Genomic DNA, 19,843 nt, shown 5'->3' with positions numbered 1-19,843 from the left:
TTGCCTCCTTAATTCATTGCTTAGAGCTTCTCAGTAGCCAGGCTATAGGCCATAAAAGATCATTGGATAGCCTCAGGACAAATGTTTACTTGTCTGGATCTTATACTTTTTTTGTTGTTTCCGCCCCCTGAGGAATTCTCTTGTTTTGATGTTAATTCAGCCATACCCCACCCTGTATTGGAAGTGTTTTCCTTATCTTCTAAGTCTGCCTGGTTGCTGGAAACTGGTCTCATCTGCATTTTTAAAAGCTCCACAAGCTGCTCTGATCTTTATAAAATGTTGATACAGATGATGGTTAAAGCCACAGGGTTGGGAGTATTTATACTGCAAGAAAAAAACACATTTAACCACTGATCTCCTTCACAGAGAAGGGGAATGATTAAAGGAGGTTGAGAAGAAACCATGAGGGAGGATTAGAGTCTGGAAGCCAGGAAATCAGAGAATTATAAGAAGTAAAGACTGGCCTTCAGTGTCAAGTTCTAGACATGTCAAGTAGGGTGAAAATTAAAAATAGACAAAAGATCTCTAGGAGGCCAATGTGAGCCTTCTTATTGTCAGACTATAATAAATTGAGGGCTAAATGGTAGTTACCAAGTGGACATAATGGATTTTAGGAAGTTTGTGAATGGAAGGAGGGAGCTAGAATGGGGTAAGGAGGTCAGAGGAAAAGCCCAGTTAAAAGTTGTTATGTAAAATATATAGTTTATGTTACCTTTGCTTTCAGCCCATAACTGGCACATGGGACGGTCATCTCCTTTTCTTCCTTCAGCACTATTTTATTCCTGATCATTATTTAGTTTGTAATCCTAATTATAATTTTCCTTTAGTCTTCTGATTTTGACAGATATATTATTTTCTTTGAACTTTTCTTGTTGAGGTAAAGTTGAAAAAACTAAGGGTATAGAGTAGAATAATTTAAGAAATCACACTATTTCAGTATTACTGGCATATATAATCAGATGCTTAATGGGAATTGAATAGAGGACATCAAGCATATATAATACTTTTCTATCTTTGTGACTTACATACATTATTTATTCTAACATTTCTCTCCTAAACTCTGACCTTACTCAGTTACTCCCCTTATCTGAAAAACAGGACTCTTGGGGCACCGGGGTGGCTCAGTCGGTTAAGCATCTGACTCTGTTTCAGCTCAGGTCATTATCTCATGGTTTTGTGAGTTCAAGCACCGCCTCAGGCTCTGTGCTGGCAATGAGGAGCCTGCTTGGGATTCATATTCTCTCTCTCTCTCTCTCTCTCTCTCTCTCCCTCCCTCTCTCCCTCTCTCCCTCTCTCCCTCTCTCCCCCTCTCCCCCCCCTCTTCCTCCCTCCCTCAATCCCCCCCCTCTCCCTCTCTCTCTCTGCCCCTCCTCTACTCATGCTGTCTCTGTCTCACTCAAAAATAAATAAATAAAAAATAACACCAGGACTCCTGCTTATTTTAAACTTTGCTTTAATTAATTAATTAAATTTTTTAAATGTTTATTTATTTTTGAGACAGGGAGAGATAGAGCATGAACGGGGGAGGGTCAGAGAGAGAGGGAGACAGAATCTGAAACAGGCTCCAGGCTCTGAGCTGTCAGCACAGAGCCCGACGCGGGGCTCGAACTCACGGACCGCGAGATCATGACCTGAGCTGAAGTCGGATGCTTAACCGACTGAGCCACCCAGGCGCCCCAATTAATTAAATTTTTAAGTAGGCTCCACTCTCAGAGTGGAGCCCAGTGTGGTGTTCGAACTCACAACCCTGAGATCAAGACCTGAGCTGAGATCAAGAGTTGGACACTTAACTGACTGAGCCACCCAGGTGCCCCTAAACTTCACTCTTAAATAGGCCCATAAGAAAGTCAGCATAATAAAATTACTTTGGGATTACTGTATAGGAAAAGTATTGTTATTGTACAGTAGTAGAATATTTGTAGGCTCTTTCTTAGGTGGTTGTATGTTTCTGTCATTTTTTAGATGAGAAGAATAAAATGCTAAGCACTAAGAAAAATTGTGATTTTGAGTTATTAACCCCATCATAAAGAATATAACATTTTTAGCACTCATGTGTGAAGAACTTTTATGTCATAGGAGGCTGGGAGAATTAAAGAATTAAGTATGACATCTGTGATTCTGCTAGGATTTTTTTCTCTCAATTAGAATACTTTTTTTGTTATCATAATTTCTTTTTAACATGCTTATTCTCGTTTGCATTTCATTTATCTTCTTTTAAGATTGTAATTAGGAAGCACTCTAGTAAGGAAGCTCAGGTTAGCTTGCTTAGTATTAGTCCATTGTTTCTCCTTTGGAAATGCATATATTGTATAGCCAAACTACTTATGTGTGTTGTAATTTAAATTTTTCTAGAATGTGTACTTACATATTTACATTATACTCCTTACTTGAGTGCTGCTTATGTAGTTAGTTTTTACAGACCTAGAAATAATGAGTAAAGATTTTTTAAAAAAGATTTTATTTTTATGTAATCTTTGTACCCAACGTGGGGCTTGAATTTACCTTGAAATCAAGAGTTGCATGCTCTACTGACTGAGCCAGCCAGGCACCCCAAAATATTGAATATATCTTGCCTTGTTACTTTTGAACAAGCTTTGGGGAGGAAGCAAATTCTTTTTATTTATTTATTTATTTTTGTTTAAAGTTTATGTTTTAGTACTCTGCACCCATTGTGGGACTAGAACTTATGATCCTGAGATCAAGTGTTGCATGCATCACTGACTGAACCAGCCAGGAGCCTGGGGAGGAAACAAATTCTGATGTTAGTGTGTTTCTTATTTCTTGTAGAGATTCACAGTTCCTCTGTACTTGGTCCAAACTGTTACTGATGTTTTTTGAGCAAATAGCAACACTTGAACGAAGGAAAGTTATTTTATTCTAATACCCTTTTTCCCCTAAGTTGTATTGGTTATTTAGGAGGAATAGGCCATTGAGAATCTTTTTTTTTCTTTTTCTTCCCCCAACATATCAATCATTGTTAAAGTATGAGCGTGCTCTATTTAACTGGTTAGCTTCTCTCAACTTCCCCATTGCTATATATAATGTTTCTTGTTACTCACCAAGAACGTATCAAAAGAGGATTTTGTTCTGGAAAATTTTAGCCAAATTCTTTTCTCTTAGAATGTTTAAAATTTAAATGTAAAGGCAGTTAGAATGTATTGTTATCAAAGAAACTACTTTTAAAATTATAACATAATTCTGAATAGTTCAATAATTTATACAATGAACATTTAAGTGGTGTTTAAGCCCATTTCCCTGAGAACAAGACAAAACTGAAACTCTGTAGATACGTATTAGTGTGTTTTCTTTATGTAATTCTGATTCTCCTGTAAATGAATTTGTAGAATTAATCACTGTGGAAGGAATCCTTTTTGTCCTTCCCAGGTGAAGCTCCCATAGGTACAGTTGGGTTGTCCTTCTGGGTTGCTTTAAGGGCACTTTAGCAGTTTTAAAAACTTAAGTACTAATTTCATAGCCAGTGTCAGCTGGATTTATTGAAGTAGGTCAGACTCTGGATAGAAACTTGTTTCTCAACCCTAAAGAGAGTCATTATCCATTCTTCTATTTGTTAGAGAATGGTAATAAATTCTTCCACATTGACCACAAGTCTAGAGCAATTTCAGAAAATCTAGATAGTTGGATTTTTTCAGGTATAGAAAATTACCTAAGATCCTCTCTGACTTTTATTATCCCCATGGAGCTAAACAAAAAATAAAGGCAAATAAACAAAAAATAGAAATCAGTTCCAACCCCCCCTCTCCCCCAAAAGAAGCCATAGACCTTGGTTGTATTCTTTAAAATAGAAACAAACAGGGGCACTTGGGTGGCTCAGTCGGTTAAGCATCTGACTTCAGCTCAGGTCATGATCTCACGGTTTGTGGGTTCTAGCCCTGCATCGGGCTCTGTGCTGACGGCTTGGAGCCTGGAGCCTGGAGCCTGCTTTGGATTCTGTGTCTTCCTTGATCTCTGTCCCTCCCCTCCTTATTCTCTTTCTCTCTCTCTCTCTCTCCTAAAAATGAATAAATATTAAAAAAGAAATGAAACACATGCATTTCTATCCTGTAAAATAGACATACAAAAATTGCAATTAATTCATTGGGGATATATTTTTCCTTTTTAAAAAAAAATTACAGGTCAATTTAAGTTTTTTTTTAAGTTTATTTAGGTTGAAAGAGCGAGCACAAGTGGGGGAGGGGCAGAGAGAGAATCCCAAGCAGGCTGCATTTCCTCAGCGTGGAGCCCAACCCAGGGCTTGAACTTATGCATGAGATGATGACCTGAACCAAAATCAAAAGTCTGACACTTAGTCACCCAGGTGTCCCGATTAAATACATTTTTAATGAAAGTATGCACTATATGCTTAGCAGTATGTTTCCTTTGAACTCTGGAAAATCACATTCTCTTGTGTTCATAGAAACGAAAATTCTTACTTGGGTAGCAGTTAGGAAATTGTATAGTCATGTGACAAAATATGTGATACTGAAAATACATTATAAGAAGTCAATAATCAGTGAACAATGTGTGTGTGTGTGTGTTTTTAATTTATTTAGAGAGAGAGAGTGAGTACAGGAGGGGCAGGGAGAGGGAGAGAGACAATCCCAAGCAGGCTCTGTGCTGTCCTCCACATGGGGCCTGAATTTACAAACCGTGAGATCATGACTTGAGTCGAAACCAAGAGTCAGACGCTTAATATGCTGAGCCACCCAGGCGCTTCAGTGAACAATGTGTTTTTAATTTATAAGGGAAGGTTTCATGAAGGATTCGGAATTTGAGATGGTTCTTGGAAGTTGGATATGAGTTGTTGTAAGGGATATATAAATAGGGAGTAAGTAGCATGAACAGAGGCTTGGAATTTCAAAGTGTCAGACAATAACTTAAAAATGTTTTGGGCAAGAACCAATAGATGAGCACTGTGTTAAAATAGTTGGCATAATTACTTGGTTTGCCATCACAGATGGCACAGTTGCACATCTGGTTAAGTGGAAAATTGGACTCAAAATTTCAAATCTCTTCAACTTGAAGTCCTTGCTATATCACACAGGTTGTCTCAACATCTATGCTTCAACATCATTTATTGAGAATCTAGTAGGTGCCATTACATCTGAGAATACAAAAATGAACAAGATATGGTACTTTTTTTTGAGAGAGAGACAGGAGTGTGTGTGTGTGTGTGTGTGTGTGTGTGTGTACATATGTCTGTGTACTGTGGGTAATTCCTTGTGACAGTCACTCTTTATATATGCTTTGGAGATGTTAATCTGCTTTTCCCATGATTATCTCAACAGTGGGGTTATCTCCTTGGGTGGAGATGCTAGCCATTTAAGAATATTGGTATAGTATAGCCATCAAATGCACAAAACCCTATTTAACATAATTTCCAAAGCTGGAGAAAATATGCTTTGGATTTGAGTGAACTTTAGTACATCATTCTCCAGTGTGAAATTAATTATTCCCGGTGGATTAATGAGTATATTTGATTGTATGTGATTTTCAATTGCAGATTTAAAAACCTATGACTCTAGGTGTCTGGGTTTCTGACAATTTTTTAGTCACCTGCTAGTTAAATAGTGGATGTTCACAATTTTCGAATGGAATTACCTTTATGTCATTTAACATGACTTAAGGTTAATAACCCACTCACACACGTTGCCAACAATATAAAACTGGATTATGGAGCCAGTTTGCCTGGGTTGAAATCCAGACCCTGCTACTTAATGCCTTGTGACCATTGCCTCTCTTTTCACCTGTAAAGTAGGGATACTAATAATACTTCATTGTTGTATCTGGCACATATTAAGTGCTATCAATTGTTAAAGATCTATTATTCCGTATTTGCTGTTTTGAAATAAAAAAAGCCGAAACTGATAGTTTTTATGTCACTTATTTGACAGCAAAGCCTGACCTAACTAATGTCTTTTTCTTTTTTTAAAATTTGTTTTAATGTTTATTCATTTCTGAGAGACAGAGAAAGAGTGTGAGCGGGGGAGGGGCAGAAAGAGGGAGACACAGAATCTGAAGCAGCTCCAGGCTCTGAGCTGTCAGCACAGACCCCGGATGAGGGACTGGAACTCATGAATGATGAGATCATGACCTGAGCCGAAGTCAGACGCTTAACCCTCTGAGCCACCCAGGTGCCTCTACTAATGTCTTTATAACATATAGTATGTTTTGGTTCTGTACTGAACCTTGTTATTTGTATTTAGTTTGCAAAAGTCCTTTGTAAAGTATAGATACTCATTTTTATTGTTTTATGATACTTAGTGGACAGTCTTTCTCGTGAAGTAAAAATAAACTTGGATATTTTAAAATTAGTATTATTAACTAATTAATGTTAATAATATCTTGTATTTATTGAATGTTTACTGTGTGCCACATCCTTTACTGGGTATTTTATATCATTATCTTACATATTCCGGTAGTTCTCCAGGTAGTTCTTGTTTTTAATGGGTTGAAGTTTAGGGAGGTTAAGTAATTTGTCCAAGATCACTCAGTCACTCTGTGTGCTAACAGTGATAGGATTCAGACCTCATCTCTGCTGTTTTTGGTAATGTCTGTGATTCTTTTCTTTAACCTACACTGCCTCTATAATTTAGAAAATTTTTGGTGTGACTGGGTGGCTCAGTCAGGTGTCCGACTCTTGATCTCAGCTCAGGTCATGATCTCACGTTTCGTGAGTCCAAGCCCCGCATTGGGCTCTGTGCTGACAGCATGGAGCCTGCTTAGGATACCCACTCTCTCTCTGTTTCTCTGTTCCTCCTCGACTTATGCTCTCACTCTCTCTCTCAAAATAAATAAATAAGTTAAAAAAATTTTTTTTAAAGTTTTTCATGAGGAAATAAAATCATTGATATATTAAAGTATATTGTTGTCTGGCTGTTTTTACCTTTCATATTAGGTGCTGGAAAACCCCCTATGTTTGGTGATTATGAAGCTCAGAGACACTGGCAAGAAATTACTTTTAACTTACCCATCAAACAATGGTATGGATAATTTTAACTTGATTTTATTGTTTATCATAGTTAATACAGATTATTTGAAGATACGTAGGAAAATGTATATAAAAGGAATATATATTCAAGGAAAATATGCTATTCCTCTTCAGCATACTCATTTTCCTGTATACTGATACCACTTATTACCTTGTATATTATAGGCTCATATTTAAAGTTTCATACTCCTGAAAGTTACCCATGTACTCAGTTAGCAGCTAAAATATGATAAGAACTTTGAGGAAAGAACACTGTATGCTTTAGAAGCTTCTCTGGACATAAACTAAAGAACCATCCTGGGCTAACGATATTTTTTCTGGTGGTTTCACAAACTGTCTTTGTTAGGAATGAATGAGATATGAAAGAGCTACTGCTTAGCGGTGAGGAGTGTAGGTGCTCAAATTAGACTGCCTGAGTTCAGATCCTTGTTCTATTGTCTACTAGCTGTAGCTGTGTGACCTTTGGCAAAATTACTTAACATTTCTGCCACGGTTTTTTCACTTCTAGAGTGGAAATGATAGAATACATATTTCACTGGGTTATTGTGAGTATTGAATAAAATAATACATGTAAAACACTTAGACTAGTGTTTGCAACAAGATGAGCTCTCAGGAAACGTTAGCTGTGGTTATATCTTTACTGAAATTTGTGCCTGTGTCATCTTTATCAAATATATTCCAATAACAATTGATAACATTGCTTATTGATTTATTGGATGCCTAATAGATTATTTTATTAGACTGGCTGTACAAACTGTTTACATTGTTCTGTTGATTGCTTTGATCACTGCTTTTTTTTTTTTCCTTATATACTGATACATTTATTCGAGTCTTTAGAATCCAAATGAACCATTTCATGTGATTTTATGTGAGGAAAGTATATGATACCTTTTTTTCCAGAGCTAAAATACATTTATTATTATTTTTAAATTAAAGTGTAATTGACATACAAAACCTGTTCCAGGTGTACATCATAGTGATTTGATATTTTTATACCTTACTCAGTGATCCCCATGATAAGTCTAATCACTTTCACCATACAAATTTATTACAATATTATTGACTATGTTCCCTGTGCTGTACATTACATCCCCATGACTTATTTTATAACTAGTTTGTACCTTTTAATCCCCTTCACCTATTTTGTCCACCTTCCAACCCCTTCCCACTCTGATAACCAACAGTTTCCTGTCCATATGACTCTGTTTCTGTTTTATTTGCTCATTTGTTTTCTAGATTGCATACATAAGTGAAATCATACAGTATTTGTCTTTCTCTGACTTTTTTCACTTAACAATACTTTCTAGGTCCATCCATGTTGTTGCAAATGGCAAGATTTTGTTCTTTTTTGTGGCTGAGTAATATTCCACTGCATATATTCAGTTGATCCTTGAACAACACAGGTTTGAACAAACTACAGAGGTCTACTTATATGTGGATTAAAAAAATTTTTTTTTAATGTTTATTTTTGAGAGAGAGAGCAAGAGAGAGAGAGCATGAGCAGGGAGGGACAGAGAGAGAGGGAGACACAGAATCTGAAGCAGGCTCCAGGCTCTGAGCTGTCAGCCCAGAGCCTGATGCAGGGCTCGAACTCATGGACCTTGAGATCGTGACATGAGCTGAAGTTGGATGCTTAACTGACTAAGCCACCCAGGTGCCCCAGGGATTTTTAAAATAAGTATAGTACAGTGCTATAAATATATTTTCTCTTCCTTATGATTTTAATAGCATTTCTTGCTAGCTTACTTATTGTAAGAATACAGTATGTAATATGTGTAATATACAAGATAAATGTTAATCAACTGTTATGTTATTGGTAAGGCTTTCAGTCAGCAGGCTATTGGTAGTTGAGTTTAGGAAATCAGAAGTTATACATGAATTTTCACTATGTTGGGGGTTTGGGGCAACTAACTTCTGCATTATTCAAGATTTATTTGTATATAACATTTTCTTTATCCATTGATCTAGCAATGGATACTTAGGTTATCTTGGCTATTGTAAATTATGCTATAATGAACATAGGGGTACATGTATCTTTTCAAATTGGTGTTTTCATTTTCTTTGGATAAATACCCAGAAGTGGAATTGCTAGATCATATGCTAGTACTATTTCTGATTTTTGAGGAACGTTTGTACTGTTTTCCATAGTGGTTGGACCAAGTTACATTCCCAGCAGTTCACGAGTTCCCTTTTCTCTACATCCTCTCCAACACTTGTTTCTTGTCTTTGTGATCTTAGCCAACCAATCTGACTGGTGTGAGAAGATGATACCTTATTGTGGTTTGGATTTGTATTTTTCTGATTATTAGTGATGTTGATTATCTTTTCATGTGACTGTTGGCTGTCTTTATGTCTTTGGAAAAATGGCTATTCAAGAATGTGCTCTGCCCATTTTTTAATTGGGTTGTTTGTTTTTTTTATTAAGTTTTGTAAGTTCTTTTTTTTTAAATTTTTTTTTTTTCAACATTTATTTATTTTTGGGGCAGAGAGAGACAGAGCATGAACGGGGGAGGGGCAGAGAGAGAGAGGGAGACACAGAGGGAAACAGGCTCCAGGCTCTGAGCCATCAGCCCAGAGCCTGATGCGGGGCTCGAACTCCCGGACCGCGAGATCGTGACCTGGCTGAAGTCGGACGCTTAACCGACTGCGCCACCCAGGCGCCCCAAGTTTTGTAAGTTCTTTATGTATTTTGGACATTAACTACTTAGTGGATGTGTGATTTGTAAATACAGTAGGTTGCCTTTTTTTTTTTTTTAATTTTATTTTTAAGTAATCTTGCTATACCCAACATGGGGCCCAAACTCCCAACCCCAAGATAAAGAGTTGCACACCCTACCAATTGAGCCAGCCAGGTGCCTGCCTTTTTGTTTTGTTATTTTCCTTCACTGGAAAAGAACTGCTTTTTAGTTTGATGTAATCCCATTTTTTTTTTTTTTTTTTTTTTTAGCTTTTGTTGTCCTTGCCTTAAGATACTGTTCCAAAAATAATAGTGCTCAGGGGTGCCTGGGTGGCGCAGTCGGTTAAGTGTCCGACTTCAGCCAGGTCACGATCTCGCGATCTGTGAGTTCGAGCCCCGCGTCAGGCTCTGGGCTGATGGCTCAGAGCCTGGAGCCTGTTTCCGATTCTGTGTCTCCCTCTCTCTCTGCCCCTCCCCCGTTCATGCTCTGTCTCTCTCTGTCCCAAAAATAAATAAACGAAAAAAAAATTAAAAAAAAAATAATAGTGCTCAGACTGATGTCAAAGAACTTATGCTTATGTTTTCTTCTAGTAGTTTTATAGTTTTAGTTCTTTTTTTTTAAATTTTTTTTAACGTTTATTTATTTTTGAGACAGAGACAGAGCATGAACGGGGGAGGGTCAGAGAGAGGGAGACACAGAATCTGAAACAGTCTCCAGGCCCTGAGCTGTCAGCACAGAGCCTGACGTGGGGCTCGAACTCACGGACCGCGAGATCATGACCTGAGCTGAAGTCGGCTGCTTAACCGACTGAGCCACCCAGGCGCCCCAGTATAGTTTTAGTTCTTATATTCAAGTCTTTAATCCATTCTAAAGTTATCTTTGTGTATGGTATAAGATAGTGGTCCAGTTTCATTCTTTTGCATGTAGCTGTCCAGTTTTCCCAACACCATTTATTGAAGAGACTGTTATTTCCCCATTGTATATTCTTGCCTCTTTTGTCATAGATTAATTGACCATATATTCATAGGTTTATTTTTGGGTTCTCTTCTGTTCCATTGATCTCTGTGTCTGTTTCATGCCAGTACCATACTGTTTTTTTTTTTTTTAATAAGAATAACATTTTACTGGAAATATATTTTTATTTAAATAGATTTTTATTTTACTTCATATACCCTTATATGAATTTGCTTAGCAATTGAATTCAGCACTAATTCTTTTTTTTTTTTAATGTTTATTTTTGAGAGAGAGAGAGACAGAGACAGAGACAGAGAGACAGAGTGCGAGCATGGGAGGGGCAGAAAGAGACAGACATAGAATCCGAGGCAGGCTCCAGGCTCTGAGCTGTCAGCACAGAGCCTGATTCTTTTTTTTTTTTTTTTTTCTTACAGTTTATTTATTTTGAGAGAGAAAGAGAGAGAACGACTGGAGGAGGGGCAGAGAGGGGGAGAGACAGAATCCCAAGCAGGCTCTGCAATATCAGTGCAGAGCCAATGTGGGGCTCTAACTCACGAACTGTGAGATCATGACCTGAGCTGAGATCAAGAGTTGGATGCTTGACCGACTGAACCAGCCAGGGACCCTCATACTGTTTTGATTACCGTAGCTTTGATAGTTTGAAATCAGGGAGTGTGATACTTCCAGCCTTGTTCTTTCTCAAGATTGTTTTGGCTATTTGGGGTCTTTGGTGGTTGCATAAATATTTTTGTATTCTTTGTTTTTGGTCACTGCTTATATATAATTCATTTAAGAGAGAGTTTCATACATGAACGTCATATTGAACTTCCTATTAATAGGTTGGCTCTACCCTAGTCAAAGAGCATTTAAAATTGAGATGAGCTAAATATTTGACACTATGCATTGTACTATTTTGAGCATCTTCCATACCTTTATACAGTGATTTTTTTAAAAAGTTTATTTATTTTGAGAGAGAAAGAGTGAGAGAGAGAAAGCAGGGGAGGGGCAGAGAGAGAGAGAGAATCCCAAGCAGTCTCTGCACTGTCAGCGTGGAGCCCAACGTGGAGCTCCAACTACCGAACTAGTGGGACCATGACCTGAGCCAAAACCAAGAGCCAGCTGCTAAACCAACTGAGCCATCCAGGCGCCCCTCCTCATATAGTGACTTGACCAATGAGTATCACTCTTCCAATTATTAATACATTTTTAATGTGTTTTTCTCTTGCTTGATTGATAGAATAAGGTAATGTTTGTTGAGGGAAACCAGCCCATTGCTTTTGAGTTTTGTAATTCTTTTTTATTCCTTTGTAAAAATTACACAGATAAGACAATTGTATTTTTGGCTGTTCTCTTGTTCTTTTTAACAGATTTTGATATAAAAGTAATTGTGATATTTCGTATTGAAAGATTAAGGTGATAAATTGTAGCTTTTGGCTTTAATGGTAGGTGGCGAAAACATTGATTCCAGGAGTGAGAATATAATTTTTTTTTTTTGAGAATATAATCTTAATTCAGTATGGAGAGTGGATTATTCTGATCTCAGTTTTCAGTTTTCTGCACCAGTTGTCTCCTACTTTAACCCAGATAATCAGGAGTTGACTGTATGTATACATTTTCATTCTTTTTTCTTTGTTAAAAACCAGACAGTGTATACCTCAGATATAATTATATGATCCAGTTTTAACCATGATCTGTGAGCCTTAAATATTATGAAATGGCTAATCTCGGTAGTAAATTTTAATAGTTTTGAAATCTTTATTAAGGAGTGGGTACCATGAGAATCCTGAATCGTAGACTTAGAAACAGAGACATATGGTATAAAGAAACATGATTTATCATTAGTTGATTATGCAATACTTCATGATGTTCATAAGAAATTTAAGAAATATGATTTAGTGTAATAAATGTCAGAAATTTTCTCTTTATGAGTGGATAGACTAGAACACCAAAAATGTACACCTGGAAATTCTAAGAGAAACTGATCTGTTTCAGATTCATGTTTAAATGGTGTGATTTCTTTTTTTACTTCAGTTTTCCAATAGTGAAGTCTTTCTCTTTTTACCTAGAGAGTTAGCTATAGGTAACTATAGCTAACTTGTCAAAACTCTTTCAAGTGAAATAGTTAATTAAAATATATCAGGAGGGGTGCCTCACTAACCACTCGTTCAGTGAGTTGTGTCCAACTTTTGATCTTAGCTTAGGTCTTGATCTTAGGGTTGTGAGTTCAAGCTCTGCTTTGGGCTCCACTGTGGGTGTGGAGCCTACTTAAAAAAAGAAAAAGATAACAGGATTGGCCATGTTAACTTTAGAAGTGTTTTTGTTTTTTTTTTTAATTTTTTTTTTTCAACGTTTATTTATTTTTGGGACAGAGAGAGACAGAGCATGAACAGGGGAGGGGCAGAGAGAGAGGGACACACAGAATCGGAAACAGGCTCCAGGCTCTGAGCCATCAGCCCAGAGCCTGACGCGGGGCTCGAACTCCCGGACCGCGAGATCATGACCTGGCTGAAGTCGGACGCCCAACCGACTGCGCCACCCAGGCGCCCCTAGAAGTGTTTTAATAATTAAATAATTTTAAATTAAAAGAAAACTTTTTATTATTTATTCATTGTGTATTACTGTAATAAAATAGAACTAAATTTATAATAAACTTTATAATGCACATTCCTTATATGTGGGATCAAGAGCACTTTTGGCATCAAGTAATAGAAAACCTGAGTAATAGTAGCTTAAGCAGTAATCTTTTTATAATTTTTTTTCTGATATTTATTTTTGAGATAGAGTGAGAGACAGAGTACAAGTGGGGGAGGGACAGAGAGAGATGGAGACACAGAGTAAGAAGCAGGCTCCAGGCTCTGAGCTGTCAGAACAGAGCCTGACACAGTGCTCGAATTCACAAACCGTTAGATCCTGACCTGAGTTGAAGTCGGACACTTAACCGACTAAGCCACTCAGGTGCCTCAATAAAATAATTATATTATCTCAAGAAGTAGGTCATTGTAATGCTAGTAAAGTGGCTCAGCAATAGCAATCAGGGACTCAGGCTTTCCGCATTCTTCCTCTCTGCTGTTCTTTCTTCTTGGAATGTTAGCTTTTCATCCGGAGTCTGTCCACTCCATAGTCTGTAGATGACTGCTCAGGCTACAAGTGTTGTAACTTTATACAACCATGCTCAAGGCAGGAATAATAGGAATGCCTTCTTATTACCTCTCTTTTTGTCATGGAGCAAAATCTTTCCCAACTTTAAAGCAATCATTAATAAAAGATGCTTGACTCAGTGCAGGTATGGTTTATACCTGGGGCTAACGGAAGAGTCCACTTACCCTGAGCTTGTTTTCTAAACAAAATCACAGTTTTATAAATCAAGAGAATTGGTGGGCATGGCTGTTTATTTCAGCATTGTTTATAGTAATGAGAAATCTGACACACTCTAAATTTTCTCTTATAGGGGGATGATTAAATAAACTATATTTTCTCTGTTCACATGGTTTTTTCTGGATAGATTGTTAGAAGTGGAATCTCTGAAGTAGACAGTTTTAATGGATACCAACACAAGAATATCTTCTTTCTACACACGTTTATCAACACTTAATAACCCCAGACTTTTAAAATTTCCATTTCCTTGAGTACTTGTGACATTGAACATTTTTTAATATATTTGCTGATCAATGTATTTCTTCTAAAAATTGCATATTTAGGGGCGCCTGGGTGGCGCAGTCGGTTAAGCGTCTGACTTCAGCCAGGTCACAATCTCACGGTCCGTGAGTTCGAGCCCCGCGTCGGGCTCTGGGCTGATGGCTCAGAGCCTGGAGCCTGTTTCCGATTCTGTGTCTCCCTCTCTCTCTGCCCCTCCCCTGTTCATGCTCTGTCTCTCTCTGTCCCAAAAATGAATAAACGTTGAAAAAAAAAATTTAAAAAAAATTGCATATTTATATCTTTTTTCCATGTTTTTGGTGGATTGCAGGTCTTTTTTGTAATAATTTGTATGAATTTATTTATATTATTTTTAATTATTTATATTTTAAATTTATTTATTTATTTTGAGAGTGAGAGACCCTGTGAGCAGGGGAGGGGCAGAGAGAGGGGGAGAGAGAGAATCCTAAGCAGCCTCCATGCTGACAGTGCAGAGCCCAACATGGGGCTCGATCTTACCAATTGTGAGATCGTGATCTGAGCCGACCAAGAGTTGAGCCACCCAGGCACCTCTGTTTATTTACTTTTAAATGTTTATTTATTTATTTTGACAGAGAGAGAGAGTGCAAGTGGGGGAGGGTACAGAGAAGGAGAGAGAGAGTCCCAAACAGGCTGCATGCTGTCAACACAGAGCCCAATGTTGGGCTCAATCTCACAAACCATGAGATCATGTCCTGAGCCAAAACCAAGAGTTGAATGCTTAACCAATTGAGCCACCCAGGTGCCCTTAATTTGTATGGTTTTAAAATAAAGTTACAGGGGCACCTGGGTGGCTTAGTTGGTTAAGCATCCAACTTCGGCTTAGGTCATGATTTCATGGTTCATGAGTTCGAGCTCCACATCAGGTTCTGTGCTGACAGCTCAGAGCCTGGAGCCTGCTTCGGATTCTGTGTCTCCCTCTCTCTCTGCTCCTCCCCTGATTGCACTCTCTCTCTCTCTCTTTTTCTCAAGAATAAGTAAATGTTAAAAATAAATTAAAAATAAAATAAAGTTTCAGTAGTCCCCTACTATCCATGGGGCATAAGTTCCAATACCCCCAGTGTATGCCTGAAACTATGGATAGCACCAAACCCTATAGGCTATGTTTTTTCCTATACATGCATACCAACAATAAAGTTTAATTCATAAATTAGTACAGTAAGAGATTAATAATGATAACTAATAATAAAATATAACAACTATAACCATGTACTGTAATAAAAGTTATGGGAATTTGTCTCTCTTAAAATATCTTATTGGACTGTACTCACCTTTCTTCTTGTGATGATGTAAGATAATAAAATGCCTACATCCTGAGATGAAGTGCAGTGAATGACATAGGCATTGTGATGTAGCATTAAGCTACTGTTGACCTTCTGAGGATACGTCAGGAGGACAGCCTGCTTCCAGACTGCAGTTAACCACTGGTCGCTGCAATCGCAGAAAGTGAAACTGTGGGTAAGGGAGGACTACTGTATATTAATTTTCTATTCTATGTTAACAAATGACCACAAATGGTAATTACTTAAAGACACATTTTTTTTTCAATTTTTTAAAATCTTTATTTCTTTTTGAGAGAGAGAGAGACAGAGTGAGAGCAGGGGAGGAACAGAGAGAGAGGGAGACTCAGAACCCGAAGCAGGCTCAAGGCTCTGAGCTGTCAGCACAGAGCCTGACGCGGGGCTCGAACCCACGAACCATGAGATCATGACCTGAGCTGAGGTCGGTTGCTTAACCGACTGAGCCACCCAGGCGCCCCTTAAAGACACATTTTTTATCACACAGCTTTTTTTTTTTTTAGGTCAGAAGTCTGGGCATGGCTTATCTTGATATTCTGCTCAGGGCCTCTAGGAGGCTGCATGCAATCCAGTTGTCATCTGGGGCTCTAGTCTTACCAGAGTTTGAACTGGGGGAGGAACCATTTCCAAGGTACCTCAGGTTGTTGGCAGAATTAATTTCCTTGCGTCTGCAAGACTGAGGACTTCAGTTTCTTGTTGGATGCTACCCTCAGCTGCTAGAGTCTACTTGCAGTTTCTTGCCATGTGGCTTCTCCAGTATGGTCACTTATGAAAACACGACAGCTTCCCTCTTCAAAGTCCGTGAAAGGGAGTCTTTCTGGCACAATTACTAGCAAGACAGAATCTTACATATATACAAAACATAAGCACAAGAGTGATATCTATGACCTTTGTCATATTCTCTTGGTTACAAGCAAGTCACAGGTCTTGCACACTTAAGGGGATTGTATACATTCAGGGGCATGAACAATAGGAGATGGGATTTATGGGGATGACCTTAAAGTCTGTCTGCTATAACAGTATTCTACGTTTTAATCATTTTTCTTAATGTGTATGTGTGTATAAAATAAACATCTTCCTGTTTTTCTTGCCTTTAAACTTTTCTTAAGGTATCTTGTCATATAAAAATTTTACATTTTGATGTGGAGAAATTCTTTGAACTATTGTTGAAACTCTTCTGTGAATTTGAAACTATTTCACTTCAAAATATGTTTTTTGGGGGGACCTGGGTGGCTTAGTGGTTAAATGTCCAACTCGTGATTTTGGCTCAGGTCACGATCTCACGGTTTGTGTGATTGAGGCCCATGTCAGTGCAGAGCCTGCTTGATATTCTCTCTCCCTCTCTCTCTCTCCCTCCCCAGTTCGAGTGCCCACATGCCCACTCTCTCTCAAAAATAAATAAACTTAAAAAATATATATGTATTTTTTTAAAAAGTAAAAATACCCATGACTCTGGGTTGTGTATTAGAAAAAAACTGTATCATGGGGTGCCTGGGTGGCTCAGTCAGTTAAGTGTCGGACCTTGGCTCAGGTCATGATCTCATGGCTCCTGAGGTTGAGCCCCACGTTGGGCTCTGTGCTGACAGCTCAGAGCCTGAAGCCTGCTTCAGATCTGTCTTGGTCTCTCTCTGCCCCTCCCCTGCTCATGTTCTCTCTCTCTCTCTCTCTCTCCCCGTCCCTCTCCCTCTCTCTCTCTCAAAAGTAAAAAAAAAAAAAAAAACATTAAAAAAATCTAAAAAAAAAAAGAAAAATTGTATCTTGAAGTTAATGATAACACTCTTGAATGTAATTTCATAATTCGCATGGTAGCCAGATTTTTTCTGACAAAACACTTAACTGAGATTATTTGGGAATTCATTGGCAAAGTACATTTCAACATATAAATAGCATGTGCACAACTTTTCAGATATATCTAAAATATATAAGGCAGAGAATTAACTAGTTGCTTTGTTTCTACTAGTAGATTTTGAAGCTTTACTGGAAACATTTGAAAGCTACTTTTTCCGTAAATTCCACTCTTATTTGTCCACTTCCATAAGAATAGGGAACAAGGTGGTTAGCCCTGTCATTCTTTCTTCTCAAGTCCAACCAGTGACTTTACTGTTAGTATCTATCTTTGCATGCTTACACTTTACTGTCATTGCCTCTTTTACTTATCTCCAGAGGATCCCAAGGTTGGAGTAAACAAAAAATAGCTTTTGTTTCATAAGAAGCAGAAAACCAAATGAAATTGTATTGGTCAAAATGGTTTTCCATTGCTAGATACATCCCGTTAGTTTTGTGGCTAATACACAGTTAGAACTACTATTGTGTACTTGCTGTGTGTCAGGCAGTGATTTAACAGCTTTACGTATTTAACCCAATCATTCAACAACTCTGTGAGGGAAGTACAATAAAATTTTATGCCAATGTGCCTGGAAGTGAGGTGAATTTGGAAATAACACAATTAGTGCCTGTCTTCAGAGGGCACTAGAGAAGTGAGTCCTCTGGTCTCCACTATTGGCCTGGCTGAGTTTCTCAGATGTAAGCTGTCAAAAGGAGTTCTAGCTAACCTGGAAATTCTTGGGTTCACTGCCTCTTGGCTTCAAGTTTCAGTCAGATATAGGGCCTAGGATGGTTCACATGGATGTTGCTGCTGGAGTGGACAACTGCCACCAGCCGGTACATGCTGTAGTACCCTATGCCTAGATCTCTTGGCTGTCTAGTGTGCCTTGATCATTTTATTAGTTCCCATCTCTTCCATATCAACCAACATTTCATGTGACTAACACTAAGTAAAACAGATCTTCTGAAGATGAACAATAGACTATTTAATGGGATTGAATGTTAATTTAAAAGAAAATTGTAATCCCAAAGTAGGAGATTGTAACACTTAAGAAATTTGACCCATTTAAAGTATATAATTAAGAAGTCTGTTTATGTAAACTTAGTTTTCACTTCTTTAGCCATAGTAGTTCTATATAGTGCCTTTCCATTCTGGCAAACTGCAGGAGCCTATTAATTTATGAGTGTTAGACCTAGTTTTCTTCCCCAGTGCACAGAATCTTGCATATAATAGGCTTTCATTATAAGTTGAATTGTTTTCAAAGTCTTACTAAAAGTATACCTGTTCCATAAGGTATTTCTCTTTCCATAAACCAAATCTTTGTGTATTCTTTGATACTGATTTTTTGCCTTTCTTTGTTTTTTAATTTTATTTTTTAATTTTAAATATATATTTATTTTGGGAGAGCACAAACGGGGAAAGAGCAGAGAGAGGGGGACAAGAGGACCTGAAGCGGGCTCTGTGCTGACAGGCTGACATCAGCAAGCCCTATGTGGAGCTCCAACTCAAAAACCATGAGATCATGACCTGAGCCAAAGTCGGATGCTCATCCGACTGAACCACCCAAGTGCCCTGAGTTTTTAACTTTTTAAAGTAATCTGTACACCCAACATAAAGCTCAAACTCAGAACCCCAAGATCAAGAGGTACATGCTCCACCGAATGAGCCAGCCAGGTGCTCCTGACTTTTTTTACTTTTTTTAAATTGTTATTTTGTATTGTTTCTTTACTTTGTTAGGTTATCAGAAGTAAATTGTCTTTTTTGCATGTTATTTTGTTGTATACATGTTTATCATTGACTTAGACGATTAATAGAGTGACAGTAAGTTCTGGTTTGCCTGGGACAATCTTGGTTTGCATTTCTTGTTAGGGCTTAATTATTAATAATTTCCTCTTTTACTCTCAAGAGTAAGCCGAGAGTGTCTTGGTTTAGATAATAAATTACTTAACTGTACTCAAAAACTTTTAATTGTGATTTCACAAAATTTAACTGAAGGGGAAAAGACAAAGTTTAGATGAATTTTTTTTACCTTGTATAACATATTTTTTCATTTTAATTAAATGAGATGTTAAATTATAAGTCTGTTTCTTGAATATTGATTAATGGAATGTTGCTTTTTTTTTTTTTCCTAGGTATTTTAACAGTAGTGATAACAATTTACAATATTGGGGATTGGATTATCCACCTCTTACAGCCTATCATAGTCTTTTATGTGCATATGTGTAAGTTTTTTGTCTTTAATGTAACTCTAAATGTTTATGCGCTTAACAGGTTTAGTAAGAAACTGTGTGATCTGGCTTTGTTGAGTAGAGGACCGATTGTTTGTACCTACTTTTGTATTGTGGTTTGTAAAGCATTGTACCTTTGCAGTCAGGTTGTAAGTTAACTATCAAAGTTTGAACATTTCCATAATTTCTTTGGAGGATAG

The 19,843-nt window shown here is 37.6% G+C and overlaps 1 protein-coding gene across 3 annotated transcripts in view; it reads left to right on the top strand.

The window, feature by feature from the left end:
* Window positions 1–19,843, top strand: part of ALG6 (ALG6 alpha-1,3-glucosyltransferase) — a 66,523-nt gene that overhangs the window by 12,866 nt on the left and 33,814 nt on the right. For all 3 annotated transcript variants that reach the window (XM_047083261.1, XM_047083263.1, XM_047083262.1), the window contains 2 exons: window positions 6,896–6,980; window positions 19,548–19,637. In XM_047083261.1, the coding sequence (XP_046939217.1) occupies window positions 6,896–6,980; window positions 19,548–19,637 (175 nt within the window). The remainder of the gene's footprint in view (window positions 1–6,895; window positions 6,981–19,547; window positions 19,638–19,843) is intronic.

Source organism: Lynx rufus, unplaced genomic scaffold, assembly GCF_022079265.1.
Source record: "Lynx rufus isolate CCGP_SWC_20201006 ecotype Redwood Valley unplaced genomic scaffold, mLynRuf1.p SCAF_2, whole genome shotgun sequence".
NCBI classification, from domain to species: Eukaryota; Metazoa; Chordata; class Mammalia; order Carnivora; family Felidae; genus Lynx; species Lynx rufus.
The sequence above is the reverse complement of the archived record's forward strand: the minus strand, read 5'-3'. Positions and strand labels throughout refer to the sequence as shown.